We start from the raw sequence: 20,966 nt of genomic DNA, 5'->3' as shown, positions 1-20,966 counted from the left end.
GATCATGGGCTGCAACCTTGGGTTCATAACCGTATGTCGGGTTGGTGTGTCTGGACACGACATCTGGGTGTAAGTCGGGCTCAAACTGGGCCATGGATACATTTTCAGGTTCTTCCACGATGAAATCATAATTAACATCAGGACGTTCCACAAAATTCCAGGAACGTTGAGGTATGTTGAGGACCATGCCTGCATCTTCTATGAACCCCATACCCAGCAACGTTTTATTTTCTTTAGCATGTGGAAGTACTACAAATGTTGTGGGTACACTCCGATCACAAATTTTGACTGGTACTGTAATGGACAAGACTTCTTCTCGTCGTTTCAAGCCATCTGCCATAGATATGTTAGCAGTTTGATGAGCAAAACTACATTGTCTTTGCTTTAAGCACTTGTACAGTTGATAAGAAGCCACACTAGATTTAGCGCCGGGGTCGACAAACGCTGTGCCAATAACATCAAAGATGGCAATTCCCACCTGCATTCTCGGGCGGGCGTCTAAGTTGATGTCTAGCGCGCAAAACCCAGTTTTCTCCATCTTGATTGGTTGAGCTTCTTTACACTTAGGGCATTTGCTTCTTGTGTAACCAGGCATTCCACATCCGTAGCAGTAGAGAGTCGACATACTTGGTGACGGTGCTTGGGTAGACTCCGTTTTAATCTCTTTAGGAGGTTGTTGTGTTCCACCCATTTGCTTCAGTCTTTTTCGACATTCCTCAACGGTATGGCCCGTGGCACGACAGTACTCACAGCGCTGTTTCTTTTTGGTTTGCCCAGTTTGCCTTTCGAATTGGTCATTAGACAACACTGATGAAGACTTCTCACGTAGCACCTGTTCAACATTCCTAGCAGCAGTTAGCAGCTGGTCGAATGTCATCACTGAGTCACGTGGTATCCTCTCGCGTATATTAATGTGCAACTGACCATGAATAGCATCTATTTGTAATTCCTCTGTTAAACCCGGTGAACGTAGCTGGGTCAACAGGGCTCTGTTCTTTGCGATAAACGTTTCTGATAGCATATCCGACGGTTGCTTGCGTGAAAATACTTCCTGGAATATTTGGACGCCAGATATCTTCGGTGCAAAGGCATGACGCAATCTTGCCTCGAAGTCGGTCCAACAGGTAATATTATCTTTCACTCCTTGCCACCACGTAGAAGCTTCACCTTTCAACACCAGAGGAAGACTCATAATAGCAGCCTCGTCCGACATGTCATTAACCTTTTTATAGACCGATGCGGCTGATAAGAACTCTTCCAAGCGTATAGATTCTCTAGTGCCGTCATAGGAAAATGACACGTTAGCAAATGATGCCGTTGTAGTCCTGACACCGCCAGCTGCGGCTTGAAGAGCTGCGGCCGTAAGTGACGTCACCAACTGCTGTAGCTGCTCCGTAGACATAGAAATGTTAGCCATCTTCTTTGTACTGGAAGATCCGTGAAGTTTACGCGGTCTCAATCCCACTCTCAGTGTAGGTCTTGATTTGGGTGTAGCCGAAGGTCCGGATTCCGCCAGTTTGGAGATATTCGGCCGCACGTTGAGCGCCAGTTGTAACCAGGTTGGAGTGGTTTTTTTAAATAAAACGGCGGAGTGAATTTTCTTTTATAATGGAAATGATTCGAGTACACGTAATTTAGCGCCAATCACCAAGAGATGGGTCGGGAGCCGATCGCATCGTAAATGGGGATATGGCAGGATTATATTAGTGAGCCGGGAATCCGTCTACACTGAGTCCGTTGAATAACGAAAGATGTCGTACAAAGTTGGCAAGCTTACTTATGGATTCTACGTCGACCAAGTGTTCGCGCGTTCTATCTCGACGCCAGCGCCATCTCTTGGCATAGTTAGTTACTAATTGTGTAGTTCCGCTATTCGTTACTGGATGGCGTTAGTAGTGGTGTTACAAAACATTGTATTTACAAGAATTCTTTGTTCTTATCACAAATACATTTATTTTGTCGAGAGTTTTTTTATCGTTTTATCAGAATCTACCTACCTACTTACCGAAAACAATCATTTTTTTTATTTTACATTGTATAGGACTAGGTGTCCAACCGAAACTAGCTTTTTTGCCGAAACCGACGGAGGTTCGCTTCTGTTCTAAATTTCGAAAAATGATTTTTTATGCCGAAACCTGCCTAAAGCGAAACTTCGGTCGAACAACATAATTATTTCACACAGACTTAAATTACGAGGTTTTCAATCCTGATAAAAAAATCCATAGTAGGTACAAAAATACATTATAAAAATAATAATATCAACACAATAATTAATAATTATATTACACCAATTCATTATTTTTGAATGATCACTCGGTATGGGCACGCAATGACACTTGCGCAGTAGGTAATTGGCTTGTTAGGCGGCATAGTTACAATCATAATGATCAGTGATCACTGTGATCAGGATTGTTAAACTAGTGCCTGTATTATTACACCACGACAATAACATCTGTTTTTTGCCGCCATAATTGTAGTGGCAGAACCGAACATACATAGATGTTCTGTCTTATTAAAATAAATGATTATTGTTGCCAGTGAATACTTTTTTATAATTTATAATTGTATCTGAAGGTCTACTGCGAATCAATATTACGTTATCTGCCTCTCTATAGCTCGAATATGCAAGTGATAGACGCATATAACGCAATGTCGAATTTCGCGGCAGACCCTTTAATCTCAGGGGATGTAAAAAACCAATGGTACCGACGTTTCAATTAATATGATTGGACAGGAGGCGGATAATTAATAAAGGAACCACTAACGCATATTAAGTCATTTATCTTCGTTTTTTTAATGAATGAGTTATGTACGCTATTAGAGAGGGTTTCATAATTACATAATAAAGTTTAGTCCAAAAGAGCAATTGTAGTTTTTTTTATTGTCTTGGTTGTGCCTCTTGGCCTGCGTTTTACAAATGACTTGTAAATTTTAACCGCTGTTTGCATCTTTTTCTAACAAACATATTTGTTAGAAAGAAAGGTAGGTACAGTAATTCGAACCGATCCCGATTTCGCGCCACAATACTCTCGATTACTGAGCTTGAGATCCTAAGCATGTTTGCTGCAATTTGTTTACAAGTGACTAGAGGATTATTGAAATAGAGTGATTAAAAACGCGAGAGTATTTAAATATTACGTATCTAATAAATATCCATCACTTCCAAAAACTTTTATGTTCCTACGTTGATGACTTGATGAGCCATAAAAAAAATATCTTGTCTTCAGCTTTCTACAGTAGATCAAGTCGCCAACATTAGAGAAATACAAAGATAAACAATTTAACGGCAATACAATTATAACTGTAAAAGTAGGCTATTCGTAAATGTAGGTAATAACACTAATAACCTACGGTTTTCATTGCACGCGTTAAATTTTAATGGAGGTTTAACAGCAAAGCTAGAAAAGCGTTAATAGTTAATGCCCGGCAGAAAAGAGAACGATAGTTAGCTGGTGGCGCTGGCGACATGATATGCATTACCTATACGATGTTCTACTTTTGTGGCATAATACCTAACACATTCTAAGTTTTAACAAAAAATTCTTTTCGGCTAATTCTTGATCAAATATGAGCTTAATAACATCTGCTTTCATAAAGTCATAAACAAGTTTACAAAAAAGCAAACTTTAGTAAGCAAAATGCCGGTAAACAGTGAATAAAATCAATCTTCAGATTGAATTAATTCACTAAAATGTATCAGTGCAACGACTGTAAATGCGATATAGATTTAAGAAGGCATTACGATTCTTAAAAAAAACATAAATTATAAAGAATTTTGCTGACATAAAAAAATGATTGCATTCCTTCTAAGGAACTAGAGATATATGCAATCAACGCCCACTTTTGATTACTTCCATATCATTATAATACATAATTAATCAATTTTGAAATTCGCAACAGTATCTCACTCATCGATCAAAAGCAAGGCCGCAATATTAAATTACGAATGTGGGCACAAGACGAGACAAAAAAAGCATTTTATTGAGCCGAATGATAAGTATTATTTATTTGAAATTATTATAGTGGGTGGTAGAGAGAGAGAGGGTTCTGTAGACATAAATGATTATAGTTACACAGACCTCTCGATACACGAGACTGCCATTGCCAAGCCAAGTCAGCAAAGGCTACCTTTATCAAAATATTAACCGCCTTAAAGGGATCAAATTGCTCATTTTATGGTATTAATCCTCATTTACACTTCCACCAAAAGCTGATTTCCGAGATCATGACTTACTATAAATGAGTTCCCTCGATTTCTCCAAGAGTCGATGTCCAGACCCTGACCTGATGATGCATGAGATCAACAATAATACTTCTACTTCTTCATAATATTTCTTAAAAGGATTAATATTGAACCCTAAAACGACAAGTCGTAGTTTGCAGCTGTATCTGAATTGATTAAGCAAACACTAACAATGCCAAACAGAAATTTCACTTTTAACAGCATGTGGCCTGAGCAGAAAAGACGGGATTGAAAGTAAGAGTGCCGCCTATTGGCCGTCGAAAGCTTTTTTGTGCCGATAGAGCGTCATTCATAAATTCTGTAAACGTTGTCACGTTTTTGGTATTTGCGTTTCTTGTGCCAGACGACGCCGGTATCGGTATTGCAAGTTGTTTGTGCAACTAAAAGCACTTAGTAAATGTTACAGTAGCTTGTTGATTGAGTGTTGGCTTTGTCGCTACTGACAGCGCTTCATTAGGTCTACAAACTACAGTTTGTTGTCCATATATTAAGCCATGCCTACTGATGTTTTGTATGCACATTAGGGTAAAGTTTTGTTAACGGAGTCTTTGACTTAATAGCAGCTACAAGTACGTACATGGTGTAGAACTGTTTATAAGTGAAATCAGGTCGGTGGTTCACGCAATCGGTTTTGCATTACAGAAAAGATCAGATTAATTGATGCCAGTATAGTATATGTATGATTTCGCATATTCGTACCTATTAGATGAATCTTCATTTATTGTAGAATAAGATCGAAGAGCCAAAGCTATCTGCGGTAGGGATCGAAAGCCCCATGCAAAGTATGCCATCCACCAGGCGGCCCGTATGCTTGTTTGCCACCGATGTGGTATTAAAAAAAAATGCTTAATTATTGCAGCGAAGGTGTTAACTAACGATAAATCGACTTGTAAATATATAGGTACCAAATATAATGATCAACTTGTATAATTTGACTGCATAGTTATCATGAGTGAAGATACGCTGACATGACGCTGGTTGGTAGCATTTCGCCCCGGAGCGTTTTTTTCGCGGCTCTCTGTGGTTAGGTTACAAATAAGGTCACTGTACACTGTTTGTTGCCTCACTAAGCCTTTATAACAAGTGAACATATTAGGGGTAATAATACCCATTTAATCCTACGTACAGTATTCTTCTTAGCCCCAGGCCAAAGTTCTGCCAAAACCAACAGAATAATAAAAAGGATGGACCTAATGTTTCATCTTCAGATTTTTATAGTTAGGTATGTTAAGCCCCGCAAGGCCGCGTCGTGATTTATTTGAACTCTTCGTTTATAAATAACTGACAAAAAAAATGAAGCTTCGTAGACTAAACATGCATGATGCTTTAGGTTGCGGTTTGATGGTTTATTTGCTTAGATGCTTTAGATTAATTGGCGGTCTTTTCTTATCTTTGGAAGTGCCGCGTAGCAAAAAGACGTAAAAGTGCTGTACTCCCTAATATAATAAGCTCCCATTCAAGGCGACGGATGGGTAACTACGGAATTCGACACTGAGCATGGCCTAACGTACACTTGGCCGGTTTTTATTTTTAATGTTATCAGTTATCACTACGGATATGTACTATATATTTATAAGTTCTTTCCTCAATAATCGTTAAACTGTTGGTCAGACGGTGGTGACCACAAAACATCAAAGCTTCTGTGTGGGCTGGCATGAAATTTAACAGTTTGTCCGAACTGTGAACCACTGCACGTTCTGGTATCGCTCAGACCAACACTTAGTGGTCGTGATGTGGTTACACCCAGTCTTAAAAAGAAGGGCAGTTTGGTTCCGCAGATGAATGAGAAACGACCACACGCGAAGTGAAAAAAAAAGATTTACGAATTACGAAGTACGTTATAGACCAATGATTTACTTTCCGACTGCCAAGGTGCCACACACAGAGCAAAATCAATACAAAATCAATCAATCGAATAAACAAGTACACGAAATAAGTATTTAAAACTGCAGATAGCTATATAAGTTTTTATACGGCACATAGGCGCCTAGATAATAAATAACTTGACGTCCAGCTAAAGTCTACCGCGCAATCTCGGCAAAATAAAACATTTATATCCAAACATCCTTTTTCGCGTCACCAACATAATGCCGCATCATAACCGGGGCGTATTTCATCATGTTTCAAGTTAATATTTTACAAATCTAAAGTAGCAATGCTGAGAAAAATACCCTTCGCGCGTCCGGTGCGGTCAAGTGCATGTCTAACATACCTACCTACCTACTTACTTACACCTGTAAAATTTTAACTTATAGCAGAAACAAGGGAAAAGTTGCTTATAGTATAGCTTTACAAAATGGGTACAGTAGGGTTGAAGCTACAGTACAGAATAGATAAAGGAACTCACCAGTCCATCACAGGCCGAGAGCGCGACCCTAGATTCGGGCTGGCCCCTGACGGAGCCCGTGTAGTGGCACCCAGTGGCGCCCCCGTGCGGCCTGTGCCGCGTCCGCTCGCCGTCGCCATGACGCTCCACAACCAGCGCCGGCGCTATGAAGCTCACCGACGGCCTGGGGACAATCAAATTATAATTTAGTCCGAATGATTAAGTACACTCTCCAGGGACATTCCAGAAAACTATCGGATACTGACGTATTTTTTTACACTTCTGATAAAGTTAAGAAGCCGATATTTGGCATGATAACGTTTGATAACTTAACAGATTTCTGCAAGTTATCAAGGTAGCATACGCGTCACAAAGTAGACCTGTAAATAACTGACTTTAATAGGTAAGTATTATTATTATAATCATTGCAACATGCATTTCGATTTCAAAGAATGAATTCAGCTAATAGCAAAAATATTTAAAATAATATGTGAATAATTTTAACAGAATCTGAACGATCTCAACGATCCATTCGTAGGTATAAAATATGATCCATTTTTTCAACGATTTATGAAGTGTTGCGAATTAATGTCCCATAAAACTATTTCTCCATTCCAGAAATATAAGGCATGCCAGGCATGATTTATACCCGCTACGATCCTATCTCCACATGATTCACATTTTCTGCTTTATAATAGTTTACCAAGAATTTTCAATTCTAGTTCCAGTAGCGAGTCTTAAACGTTTGCACGAGACACGCACTTCTGTTACAGTAGAGACTAACTTCTGCAGTGCTCGAGCTACAATACGTCTTTTTAAATTGAGTCGAGGAAGCTAAGGATATTTTCTCCACAAATAAAATGAAAGAATTCGCGGCTCAACAACGGTCTACCGATTAAATCGCAGCTTTGGTTTGTATGACACGTAATAATTGATTACGACCGGCCTCCTCTCAAGCTTATTTAAATAAAATTCACAATAAAATAATTCCAAAGATTATTATGATTAAACCCGGATCTTATCATTGAATACTCTTAAAGGCCGAGCCACACCGGCTGCGTGTGCAGCACACTGCGTGGCGTGCGCTGCGTGACGTGCGCAGCACCCCTGTCACACCGGGTGACGCGCACGTCACGCAGCGCACGCCACGCAGTGTGCTGCACACGCCACGCAGGTGCACGCTGCAGCTCAGTCATGCGTGCAGTAAAAGAAAATACTCCTGCGACAGTACCTACATCATGTGACTCCCGTTGCAAATGGAAGCAGCTCACCTAATGCCGCCATTGCAATTATTACACATATAACATGCCTGGTTAATACCTAACATCGATTTGTTCCCACAGGCCAAATTATTTATATAAGACGTATTTTTTTGTAATCTTTGTGCTATGTTGTAAATATACATTCGTATTGACGAAAGATTTTAATTAGTTTTTCTTTTATCACTGAATCCATATTAAAAACCAGCACGCGCACCGACCGAGTTGTAAATAAATACAAGCGAGCTGCGCGTGTACACGCACAGCACCTATGCAGCACCGAGCTGTGCGTGTCCGAGCCTGCTCGGTTCGCCCTCTCATAGGGATCGCAGTTAAACACAACGTCATCACTGCACGCAACGAAGCGACGTTGCCGCTCCGCTGCGTGGACGTGTGCACGCAGTACGCAGCCGGTTTGTCTCGTCGGAGCTGCGTTGCGTGCAAGTCACGCGTACGCGCACGTCACGCACACGTCACGCAAGCGGTGTGTCCTCTCTTATGTGTTTTCGTATTCTACAACGCAGCGGGACGCGTACGTGTACGTGCACGTCACGCACACGCATCCGGTGTGGCTTGGCCTTAAATATTAAGATACAAAACGAACACAGAAACATTCAAGGAAATATGTATTTTAAGCTTTTATACCGGCAATCTTTGAATGCAGTTGGCAATAAAATTAAAAGGTTAGATAAAATGCTTTCAACTTTTATGTTATTAATATTTTACTCGTATTATATTATAATCATTAAAAATTGTACTCAATGGCAACTTGTGGCTTAATCCAGTTAGAGTCTGTGCGGAAAGAGAAGAGTCGTGGAATGTATCATACATTCCACGACTCTTCTCTTTCCGAACAGAGTCTAACCTCTAAGAAGTTTGACTTATGTCTCGCAAAATGTTTCCATAAAACTTCAGAAATCGTAGGACTGATTTTTTTTACATTTTATTCTTTTTGAAAACCATACCGTTTCCATACAAAGTCGCAGGTCATTTCTGTCGGCTATTACCCAGATTCGACGGCCTTCACCGGGCATAAACTATATTTATGCCAAATTACAAACCGTCTATTCCAATAGTGAGGCCATGGAACTTAATCAAACAAACAACTGAGTTTCTGGGCTAGCTTTTTGTCGGGATATTACGTTTTGAACCTGCGTCTGGGTCAAACATATTTTAGAAAATGGTCACTTCTGTCAACAATTCAATAAAAGTTAATGACCCAGGTACTAAAATATCATGTTCTTATTTGAGTATTAAGTACTGAAAAAAGCGTACCCTAGGAAGGATATATTATGTTTATTAATTTCGTCTAAATACATTCAGTTCAAAATAACAGAAAAACGGAGTTAAGAGTCACCTAATAACAATATTGGCATATTAAATGCGTTTATGAAGTAAAAACTTCTCAGTCAGTAACTGTGTCGCTCAGACCACGCGTGTGGCTCTTGTTGAAGCTTCTCGTTATGGAGTGAAACATATTATAGAGTAATTTTCGACTTAAAAACGTGAGTGACCTGTTTTAATATACATATTTATCATCTGAGTCTCACGGAAATTTGTTATTAATATCGGCATAGATGACCTAGGACCCACCCAGTATTTACCTAAAACTTCGTTCAGATCTATCGATTTGTTTCTGTAAACAAGGAAAAATTGTCGAACGTTGAATAATGTGCGGCGATAGCAATAAATTGTTCGTTTTAGCGCATATCGGCCAAGGGATCTGACCACTATGGCGACGACCATAAAAAGTAGATGTCGCACAGGGTCAAGATTTATCGAGCAACAGCCTTAGATACCGCGGAATGTACAGTCACCATCAGGTATATCGGAGCGGCCGAGGTGCTCAAAAATATATGTACATGCCTTTATTATCAAGGCGTTAGAGTGCGTTCGGATATTTTGAGCATCGTGGCCGCTCTGATATATCTGATGGCGAATGTACCTAATGACTTTAAAAGCCTTCGAGAAATGGCGAGGACTTGTTGCAGATTGTCTTTTGGTACAACATGCTTCACTGACCATTTATATTGTAGCTTTATATAGATACAAGAAAAGGTTCGCAGACTGGGTATTCGCAACGGATTACTGTTTGTACGGAGCGTCTACCGCGAAAACCGAAAATCGAAATTACTTACCAAGAATTTCTTAGAGGTGTAAAGGTCTCTAACTGTCTAGTCAAGACAATACATACTCACCGTATAAGGGCCGTAAATAATTAAATACATTCAGAGATAAATTGAAAACATTAGGTACTTAAATATTTCATCAACACATTAAAAGTTCTATATCAATTTGACCTTATCTGACCATAGAAGTGACTTTATCCATTAGCATTGATAAAAAAAAACACTATCTTAATGGCTAGCAGAAGCCAAGTACTCTACACTCGTGTCAAAAGTTATATTGATAGGTTATCAGTGATCAGTAAGCAGTGATGATCAACAATTTATTTTTTTATTCATCCTTATATTTTTGTGGGTAAACGAGCCTTGGGCTAGTTAGTTATTCCTGTCGCTTACAGAGGCACATATATTATGTACTTATACAAACGTTTGCGCCTCAAGCATTAGGTACTTGTAGTGGGGACTGGAGTGATACCAATAGGCACTTCTGTTTCACGCGACAACGTTTAGCACAATTGTTCTTTGGATCAAACTAAGCTTTATCTAGACCCTTGCCAAGTAGCCACGCAGTCAGCCTTCTGGCTACCTCCCAAAAATAGCAGGGACGGACAGAGGGCTCTTTCTGACTCTCTATTAGAATAGAGCGCTCCATTAGTCCTTTCCAAAGGCGTCAAAACTCGCACCATCATCTCTAGTAAGGTCTACCGTAGCGTCGGATAAATAAATATTACACAGTAGTAGTAGTAAATCTCTCTTTATTGTACAAAAAGACATATTAAAAATATAACAAAAAACGGCAAATACGGCGTCTTCGATCTTATTGCAAATGAGCTATGTCTTCCAGACAACCTTTGGGCTTAGTTGTTGCTCTACGGGTCATTTTATAGTGGTGTGTATTTTAACTAGTTAATAGAAGGGAACGCAGGCTGTCGATCGGCAAACACATCGGCTGTGCACACAGATAAGGCTCATTACGGCAATTAGTGAAGGTAAACACGGACGCCCCGAATACGTGGACTCGTGTTGACACAAATGTGTGCATTGGTACACATTCATGCGTACACATTGCCCACTGGACGGGCGCCACGCTTGACGCAAACTTCACTAATATGTATCAATACCTACTATGCGCTCTACTTAGCTGATACTGATGAGTTCTATTAGACTAATAATACGTTTTTACATGGATTTCTCCTGAGGTGAATTACAGCAGACAGGTCCAATAACATTGTGACATTAATTTGGGCTCGGCAGATAGTAATGCACTAGTTATCTTACCAACAAATATATTTTTCACCTCAGCAGCTCGAACAAGGGTACTTTGCTACTTAAAAACAGTGAGCAAAATCGCATTTTGCTCACTGAGTGAGACATAATGAGCAAAATGCGATTTTGCTCACTCAGTGAGCAAAATTCGATTTTGCTCACTGTTTTTAAGTAGCAAAGTACCCTTGTTCGAGCGGCTGAGATGGAAATTTAATTGTTGGTATATCTTAAGAAAACATGAGTGAATAGAGGTAAGTGATGAAGAAGGAATACATTTTTCGGGTTCTCTAATATGTTCTCACTGCTGAGGTGAAAAATGTTGTGTACTACACGAGATCAAAGTTATTTACATCTCGTGCGCTTTTGAGTCCCTTACTACGCTCAAGATTCTAAATTAGATTCACTCGCTACGCTCGTGAATCTATTATAGAATCTTTCGCTTGCACGGGACTCAAAATAAGCACTCGAAGAAATATCAAACTTTGATCTCTTGTTGTACAAATAACTATTTCCATTTCTTCCGAAATTTAAAATATATGATACTAGCTTTTGCCCGCAGCTTCGCACGCGCAGAAGAGTTTTTTTTAAATTTCACCCCTTTAGGGGATGAATTTTGAAAAATCCTTTCTTAGTGGACCCCTAGACCTTATAAGGAATCTACTTGCCAATTTTGGACTTTATAGTCCCAGCGGTTTGGGCTGTGCGTTGATTTAAGTCAGTCAGTCAGGTCTTTCACGTTTATATATATATAGATTTACCAAGAACAAAATTTAATAAATATATATAATGAGATTAAATGATCTTAAACCTTAAACCTTAACATTAGGTTCCTATTATGCTCTGCACAAAATAACAATACCTTGTATGCGTGTCCTATTCGCGAACTCCCTATTAGAAAAGTCGTCTCCACAATCAAACAAAACGGTGCAATTATGTACCAACATGTACAAGCTGAGTAACTGTAATAGACTAGCATTTGAATGAAAATGCGTAGGTAGTTATTTCTTAATAGGTGCAAATAAGCATTGGCAACGGGTAACAGCATGGAAGCAAATCTATCTGTCTAGGGGCATAAGTGACTTTTTTTGCTGCTAGAGTGCCCGCTCTTTCTTTTAAGGAGCATAATTAAGGTAATCTATTTAACTCATAACATAACTGCCGAATTGCCGATACGTCGTCCCGGTATCAGTATCACGCCTTCAGGAAGCCGATTCTGTTTTAACAATTTGATCTGATTTTCTTCATATTTTGACACGATTTTGTGTCGCGTCATTTGGCATCTCACGCGCACCATACGTGCGAGCGAGATATCTGAGGAGACGACTCCTGATTGCGATTCATGACCACCAAGAACCGCTTCCGTGAGCCGCTTACGTTGATTGGTCCTCATGATCAAGATCGTATCAAAACATTATGAACACCATTATTAAATTTTCATAACAGAAGTAGCCTCCTGAACAGGGCGGGCGCTACTTTTATCACCACTTATATCCTAATACGTTTAGGCGACATCGAGGCGAGACCTTTTACACTAACATAGGTACAATTAATTTAATCGCTTACCATTAACATAAATGTCAACACGAATAAATCTTGTAATAGGCACTTGTCAGTATACGTTACCTAAAGCAGTATCGGAAAATCATCATAGGTTTTATGTAAGATATTTTATAAAAGGCTTGTTACGTAGTTAGCGCATAGCAAGGAATCTAGCGTGGTATTAAACGATATTAAAGCTAGACAAATATTTTAGTTGGATGAGTTGTTTCCTTAAAGGCATCGGAAGATTGTCACCTCAGATCTCAGATAAATCTTGGCTACCTACTTCATACGAGTATAGAATATATACACGAGTATAATTTTGTTATCTTATTATGAAGAAACCCTTGTAGTGAGACACGTGCAATTAAATGTGTACTAGAAAAAATGCAATTGGTATATTGACAGATATTCAATTTAATAAACTTAATGCGCGAAAATGGCTAATATGTGTCCGTGACGCAACCCGTAAAGGAAGAAAATGTGGTTGAAATTAGTGTTGGCCGAACGTTAATTGCAAATAACCATTATCCATTACAAATTGAACCGTAAAACGTAACGGATGGTTACAGTTTACGGTCCAATTAATGGTGGTTAATGGTCAATTGAATTAACGTTTCGGCCAACACTGGTTGAAATGCCCATGGGTGACTTTATTCGAGTAATATTAATTACATTTTTAGGAATTGGGTACTTTCCTCTACTTAAAATAAATTATTTCACACCGTGCACGAAATAAAGCACCAGATAATTATTAGAAAAATATAGATAGCAATTATTTTTAATAAAATTTATAAAATTTAATAAATTGGATTGAAACATAAAAAGTGGATGAGTTGACCGTGACGTCACTACACACGTTTTCATATAAATTCCACATTAGAAAATTGATTTTGACAGCTCTAAAAAAGAAGCTGATTTGACTAGTAGGAAAGTAGCCAATTCTATCTGGGTTATGGGATTCCATCAATTTTAACGTCTCATATTTACCCCTGCTATTTCTTGATTTTTTTAAACTACTTTGACACTTAAAATCTTATAACAATAAGTCATACAGAGGTATTTTATTTATTTATTTATTTTATTTATTTATTTAACATTTTAAATCAGGCAACAAGGCCCATATTACAAATACCTTACAGACTAACATATATATATTTAACCCGGAGCTGCACAAACTTGTAAGTATACATTTCCATGTAACCTTAAAACCTAAGCAAAACGGTTCAAATTCGCAAACAAATTTCAGTGGCTCGAGGGCGCTGCAATTTTGGCGTTATGCAGCCTTTTGTTCTTTTATCGAACCTTTTACGAGGTCCTTGCACTTGTAAGTCTTGTAATAAATACAGTTCGAACAAGAGTTCAGCGACAGGGTTTAGCTGAGGTTTCAAACTCGCAAGTTTAGACTGTATTTCTTCTTAACTGGTGCTTTAAAGTTACTTTATGCTTTCCAAGTTCCCTTCGAATCTGATTTCAGTCGGTTCTAATAGCTCAATAAGGCTTGGCCTTAGCTTGGTTATTGCGTCTAAATTATGTTAGTTAAGTACCTAATAGTAGATACCTAAATACATACCTATTTGATATGAATTCCTCTCAACTGTATATTTTATAGCTATTTACTTTATAGCTAAAGCCATAATAATTCTCTTTAGCGTAGATTTTCGTGTCAATCTATTAAAAATATACTTTTATATGATACGCTTTCTCCTTTTCTAATATGGGATAAAAGAACATTTAATTAATGGACCTGTTAACAGTTTTATTTTAATATTCAAACATAATGACAGTGTAAATTACAATCTCGAGTAGTAGAATCAGAAAGTCATTCTAAGATCTTAAAATAGATAGGTATTTCATATAAATAAAATTAAATTCATTTATTACCAAGTAGTTAGTCTTACTGGCTTTGATTACAAGTAATGAATGCGTATAGCTAATCATAGCAACAGCAGTCAAAAGCGGTTTACTAATTGACTATATTTTACACCAGAATTTACCTATGACTTGTGTCGTATAGATAATTAGTTGAAATTACCAAATGATTTACGAACAAAATAAATCCTCTTAAAGTAGTCTTACTTTTGTTGGAACTTCCCTTTATTGTGATTTTAAAATACCAACTGACAACCTAAATACTTGGCAGTAACATAAACATAAAGTTTAAATTACTAAAAAATACAACTTCATGTAGTTTTATGTAATTCCAATAACATATTTGAACTTCTTGAACGACTCGAGGATACCGATGAGTTTAATATAAATTCAGCGGTAATTTAACCTAAATAAAAGAGCTCTTTCGTAACGAAAAACACCAAAAAATATTCTTCGTTTAAAAGCAAGTTACAATAAATTGTATCAAATTGTGTATCTTTTAGACGTATATTATTATTTATTGAAGAATAACCCGGCAGCCGCACGTCTTTCGTTCAGTGTTTTGCAATAAGGGGATTTTCGTGGATAAACGAATAAAAACAAACAGAATTTCAATGCACGCCTGCTCTACATATGTACAGTCAGCAGCAATAGTTGCTAAGCGGGCCAAGTGTTCAAAATGATCTTGACGCGACTTTATTGTTAAGAGAATAAGAGCGCGTCAAGGTAATTTTGAACACCTTTTCCGCTTAGCAACTTCTGCTGCTGACTGTACGAAGAGTAGAGCTGCGATCAGTTTATTGAAGAAGGTAATAAAATAATAATTGAATGTGCAGGCACTATACTAACTGAGTTACTATTAGATTTACGATCATTATTATACTCAATTTTAATACCTAAGTTTATTTGTCATTGAGTTTACTTGATGCTTCTCGTAGTAAAATCGTTTTACGTTACTTTACTTTGATTTTAATGGAACGTCATATCGAAATGGGATTAGCACCAGTGATAAAAATGAATGTGCTCCTAATTAATAACCTAAACGAGTATTAACCTCTATATCTGTAAATGTAAATGTATAATATGATGTGTACAGTCAGCGTCAAAATATGCTCATACTTAAGAATTTTGTTTTATTGAAATAAATCAGAAAATTTGTGCGTAATATTTTATTACGGCTACTCTACCAGATAAAGATAACCAGAGAGTAAACCTACAGAGAATCAAGTGGTGTAAGTCCTAATATATTTCAAGTAGCTTTTATCTTACTCCCAAAAGTAAAGGCTTTTATAATTTCTGCGCCACTTTTTATTCGGTATTTATGTAATTTCTACTCTGAACCAACGCACTGTGTTATATTGTATTGCAATTCGTATATTTAAGCAAATGAGGCTGTAGTTTACATATTCCCACGCCAAGCCAACTTAGCTATATATTAAGAGACATGGGACACGTCTAGAAAGTACTGAATTAAATAGCGATCAACCCGCTCCCATGACTACGTTTTCGGTATACCATATTAGGCTCCTTCCCGCTACGGACGATTGCGCAATGCTTGCAATATTCATCGTTCATTGTATTACAATAAATTGCCCGTTAAATATGTATGAACCGAACAGAGTACACCGCTTTCAAACTGAGTTTTTGTTCTGTCGCATTGAAGATGCACATACTTATGCGCACGTCCCATTTCGTTACAAGGGAGTGTCATTTTATGACCTACAAATCAAGGAAAACTGATTGATCGCTGTGTTTTAATTTTTAAACAAAACGACGGAATATAAGTGTAAGGCCTGAGTGGACGCTCGAAGCGGAGCGTTTGGCGGGGCGTGCAACGTGGCGTCGAGTTCCCAAGTGATTTGAGCAGCGTGCACTAAGGCCGCTCCTATACGTTTGCATTTGTTTAACATGCACGCCGCACGCCCCGCCCCGCTGCACGCCCAACTCGAGCATCCACTCAGGCCTTACACTAAGAGTATTCTTATATTCCGGCAAAACAAGGTGTATGCTTTTTGCATGGGTCTCTCCAGTTGACCAGTAAATTTTTTGTAGAAAAAAGTTTAGAATGCATAATATGGGCATAAAATATATCTTTTGTTCTTGTCATTTAAAAAAATATACAAGTGTAAGTAAGTGTAGAAAAGACAATAATAAATAACGATAAACCTCCTAGCATTCGACCGTCAAAGTGGATTCTAAAAATGCTTGAATAATTTAATTGTTATACCAACTTATTTAAAGGAGACACACTAATAACATATCTCGGCAAGTCAGCGTGACACGGTAATAATTGTAATAAATTCTCATGGACCATTCACATACGCGTCACACTTGCACTTGCCTCCGCTAAGGGTATTCTTAACCCGTTGCATTTAACTTTCTTATGCGCCAAACCGTTACCTTAGCGCAAAAACTGCACTTACAGCTTCCGAGTACCAAGTGCGAGTGATAGCAGCTTCCGAGAACCAATGCAAGGCGAAATCCCACTTCCGCGGCCCGCTTTGATCACTTGGCTGTCTTTCAGAACGCTTGCCGAGCCAGTTGAAGGTTCATTTGAACCAGTCTAAAGTGTGCTCTCCGATTTCACGTAAAAAGCATTTTTTATTAAAAATAACGGTTTTTCATTTTATAGCATGGTAGACTCTGTTCGGAAAGAGAAGAGTCGTGGAATGTACCTATTGGGCCCAATACATTCCACGACTCTTCTCTTTGCGCACAGACTCTAATTTTAAATGTGCCTCTGCTTTCCAGGTAGGTAAGACTATAGTCTTTTAGCTAATTAAGAACAAAGAATTTCCTATCTTTTCTTCGCACTTAATTTTTTGCTCATTTAATTTTTTTTAAACCAACTATATCAAAAACCAACACTTTAAATATGTTCCAAAACTTTTGCTTAACGGGCTTTAGATCCTCGAAAACGAATATTTCACGGTTGTGTCTACTTCACGAATCTAAAGACCACTTTACACTGGTGTGCACGAAAACTCGCCCGAATCAGAATAGGCCTGCACCCGACAAACGATGTTCATGATTGTCGCATAAATCTCCTCTTCGTTATGCAACCTTATCTGACATGCAATTAGCCGAGACGGTACGCAGGACATCGAGCTGTCTGTGTGCGATTAAATTAGACGTATGAAATGTACTGTCAGACGGGTTGCTTTTTTAGCATCAAGGCCGGTGGGCATCAGTCGCGATTATGGTCGCGGGTCGTGAGAAATGCCATAGGACCAACTCCTAAGCAGTACTGGTTAAAAATCAGTTAACATTTGGATTTTTCCCTATTCAACAAGAGAATTATAAAGCAGCGATAGTCTCCGATAGTATTTTTATATAGCTTCCTCGCAAGAATAACAAAATGTTAAGGCACAAAACGGTTTTTTAAAATTTCTATCATAAAAGCAATAAAACAGTAAGAAATATCATAATTCAATCAAAAACTAGTCCCATAAAATCATCCAGTCTACCTTGTATCCGTCTAGACCCAGTGAAAGTCAACGTGCCAATGATTGCTAAACTACCATTTATCGTAGATAAAAGCAAAATTGATAGATAAAACGAACGATTGCCCCGAGACAACGCTAACAATGAGTCTGCTAATCGCGAACATTTATCAGATTCCTAATGCGTGTCCTGAGTGCTATTTACCTCACTCGATCACAAGATTATTTAATAACAAAAGTTATCAGTTAATCTCGTGAGTAAGGCGTTGCGTGAGGCCGGCAAATGACTAAGAGAGTTGTAAATTACAACTAGCTACGATTACATACACCTGTATGAATCAAGAGTCACCTATTATATTTAATGGAGCTAGAAACTATATCTTGCTGGCGTAAAATATAGGAAAAACAAGAAAACCATTTTCGGTTTTCCTCAGATAGGTGCCCAGCCTTTAGATTTGCATTCAAAATCTTTGTAGACATAAGGAACGAGTGTTGACCGTCCAGATTTGAAGTAAGTTGTAAAAAGTAGGTATGTGTATTTATTTTAGAACAGCGACGAGTAATTTCAAATTGTACACCGGGAATAATATCTGATAGAATATAATTACCTTCAAGGCGTAAATTATTCGCATTATTTAGGACAAGAATGTTGTTACAGCGCCCGATTAGGAAATCATTATATCTAACCAAAGATAAACAAGCTTTAGGCTCGATTCGGAAAATGGAACTAACTAACAACGCGATTATTGATAATTAAGAACAGATTTTCAAAGGAAGTTTAGTAAAACGTAGTGCAACTTGTATTTGGGCGTTTTCTTTTTTTTTAAAGTTGTCCCCTACACTTTTTTTTCCAATTTGGGATTTTTTATGTTATTTCTACTCAGAATCACGAGCTCTTTCTATCCTAATAGGAGAAAAAAAGTGTCCTAAGGTTTTTATTTCCATTCCGTCACCATTTTTCATAGACTTTGTATGGCGGTCGCGGAATGGAAAGATCTAAAAATGTATGGAATTTTTGGGACACTTTTTTTCTCCTATTAGGATAGAAAGAGCTCGTGATTCTGAGTAGAAATATCTTAAAAAATCCCAAATTTAAAAAAAAAGTGTAGAAAACAACTTAAAAAAAACGCCCATTTAATGCACCCTGTAGGTATTGTATGTGTATCTTATGTCTAAATCCTCTTTGTACCTGCCACTTTGGAGGAGGTTAAAATTACGAGTATCCACAAGCACATGAGACTTTTTGAGTGTGTAAAGGTTCCAAAGATTGAGACAAAACAGTAAAAATGTCTCAGTTGCTGACACATCATCAAAATTAGGTAAGCTAATTTGCAATTTTATAGGCATTGTTCCCTAAGGTCAGGCTTTTCATAAATTATTCATTATTATACTGTCCGAGACGTCTGTCTTGCACAAGGTAGTTTTAGCTTTAAAATTGAGCAAACCTTAGTTAAATTTTGCCCTTTCTAACAAACACAAATGTCAAAACGATTATCAAGAACTTGTTAGATTTAGGAGGTGTTTATGAAAAACGACATAAAATGCTACAATATTCTGAAACCAATGCACAATGTTTAAGTCATTGACGTACACATATCTCAGGACTGGTCTTACGGGCAATAAGAATGGGGCCAGTACAGCAGCGGTGTGACACCGCTACAACGCGATTGGTTGATGAGTTCGCATCACGCTTACGATTAGTCGCATCGCAACTAGTTGTGTTAGACTGCACGAGTCCAGTCCTGAGAATACGTCAATGGTTTAAGTCTCACCCGTGCATTGAAAAGATCTGCACTGAGTTAACTCAGATTAACCTGATTAACTATAAATATAAACCGAAATAGCTCAAGTAATTTATTATTTCCAGTATCTAAGTGCGATGGATTAGGCGAGCGGCCAACGGCTTGTGTTGAATTAATATCTCGTAGCTGAAACGTATTGCGATTATTAAAGTAGCCATTGTTAGTTATAATTTAGATGACCTGAGCCAATATTACATCTAATTTATATAGATGTGGCTTATATGTGTCACCAACTGTTGTTTTACGTAACAGATCACAATCACATCGTTTTACATATATCATGTTGTCATTACTCTGATTGTCGTTATACAGGGTGACATTTGAGTCGTGATCAGTAATATGTTTTTCTAACTCCATAAACAACGAGCAATTTAATGCCCCTACTCTTACTAAAATCAGACAAGATTTTTTTTATTTTTTTGTTTTTTTTTGACATATATTTTACTTTTATAAGTGGATTTAGGATAACGGCTTATTAAGATATTAAAATTGGTAAATTGAATCGCCTCTTTGAATCGGAACTGTCATTGACATCAATTTTGTCATTTGTCCCAGTTAGAAATCAAATTTACTTAATTTTTCATTTGAAATATCTTACAAAGCTGTTTAAATACCACATTGCCACTTGTAAAAGTAAAATAAATGACAAAAAATAAACAAAAAAAAAAAAAAAAATCTTGTCTGATTTTAGTAAGAGTAGGGGCATTAAATTTCTCGTTGTTTATGGAGTTAGAAAAACATATTACTGATCGCGACACAAATGTCACCCTGTAGTATTTTATGAACAGCAATTTGTATGCTCACATATGCGCGTGATATGTTCTGTCTACCTTGTGTTGTTTTTAATTTTATTCCTATTGAGCCATTAGCTAGACAATATCACAAATCGGCTTGTTCGTGTGTCTCCGGATATGTTGACCTAATTTCATAATATATAAAAAATAAATTTTATTTCAACACTATAGGTTAAAATACTTTAAAATAAGTATTTATGTCATCGCTAATCTTTGAATGAAATCCGGAAACGTAAATAATCATGAAATTGGCGCCGATGGCACCATAACAGCAATTATGATAATCCAGGATTTAG

The 20,966-nt window shown here is 37.7% G+C and overlaps 1 protein-coding gene across 1 annotated transcript in view; it reads right to left on the bottom strand.

Moving 5' to 3' along the window:
- The window catches only part of LOC134656247 (A disintegrin and metalloproteinase with thrombospondin motifs 7), a 123,820-nt gene that overhangs the window by 56,833 nt on the left and 46,021 nt on the right, over positions 1-20,966 (bottom strand). Inside the window, exon 4 of the mRNA XM_063511753.1 lies at positions 6,591-6,753. Within this exon, the coding sequence (XP_063367823.1) occupies positions 6,591-6,753 (163 nt within the window). The remainder of the gene's footprint in view (positions 1-6,590; positions 6,754-20,966) is intronic.

This window comes from Cydia amplana, chromosome 18, assembly GCF_948474715.1.
Source record: "Cydia amplana chromosome 18, ilCydAmpl1.1, whole genome shotgun sequence".
Taxonomy (NCBI): domain Eukaryota; kingdom Metazoa; phylum Arthropoda; class Insecta; order Lepidoptera; family Tortricidae; genus Cydia; species Cydia amplana.
This window is presented reverse-complemented; position numbering and strand designations above follow the sequence as displayed.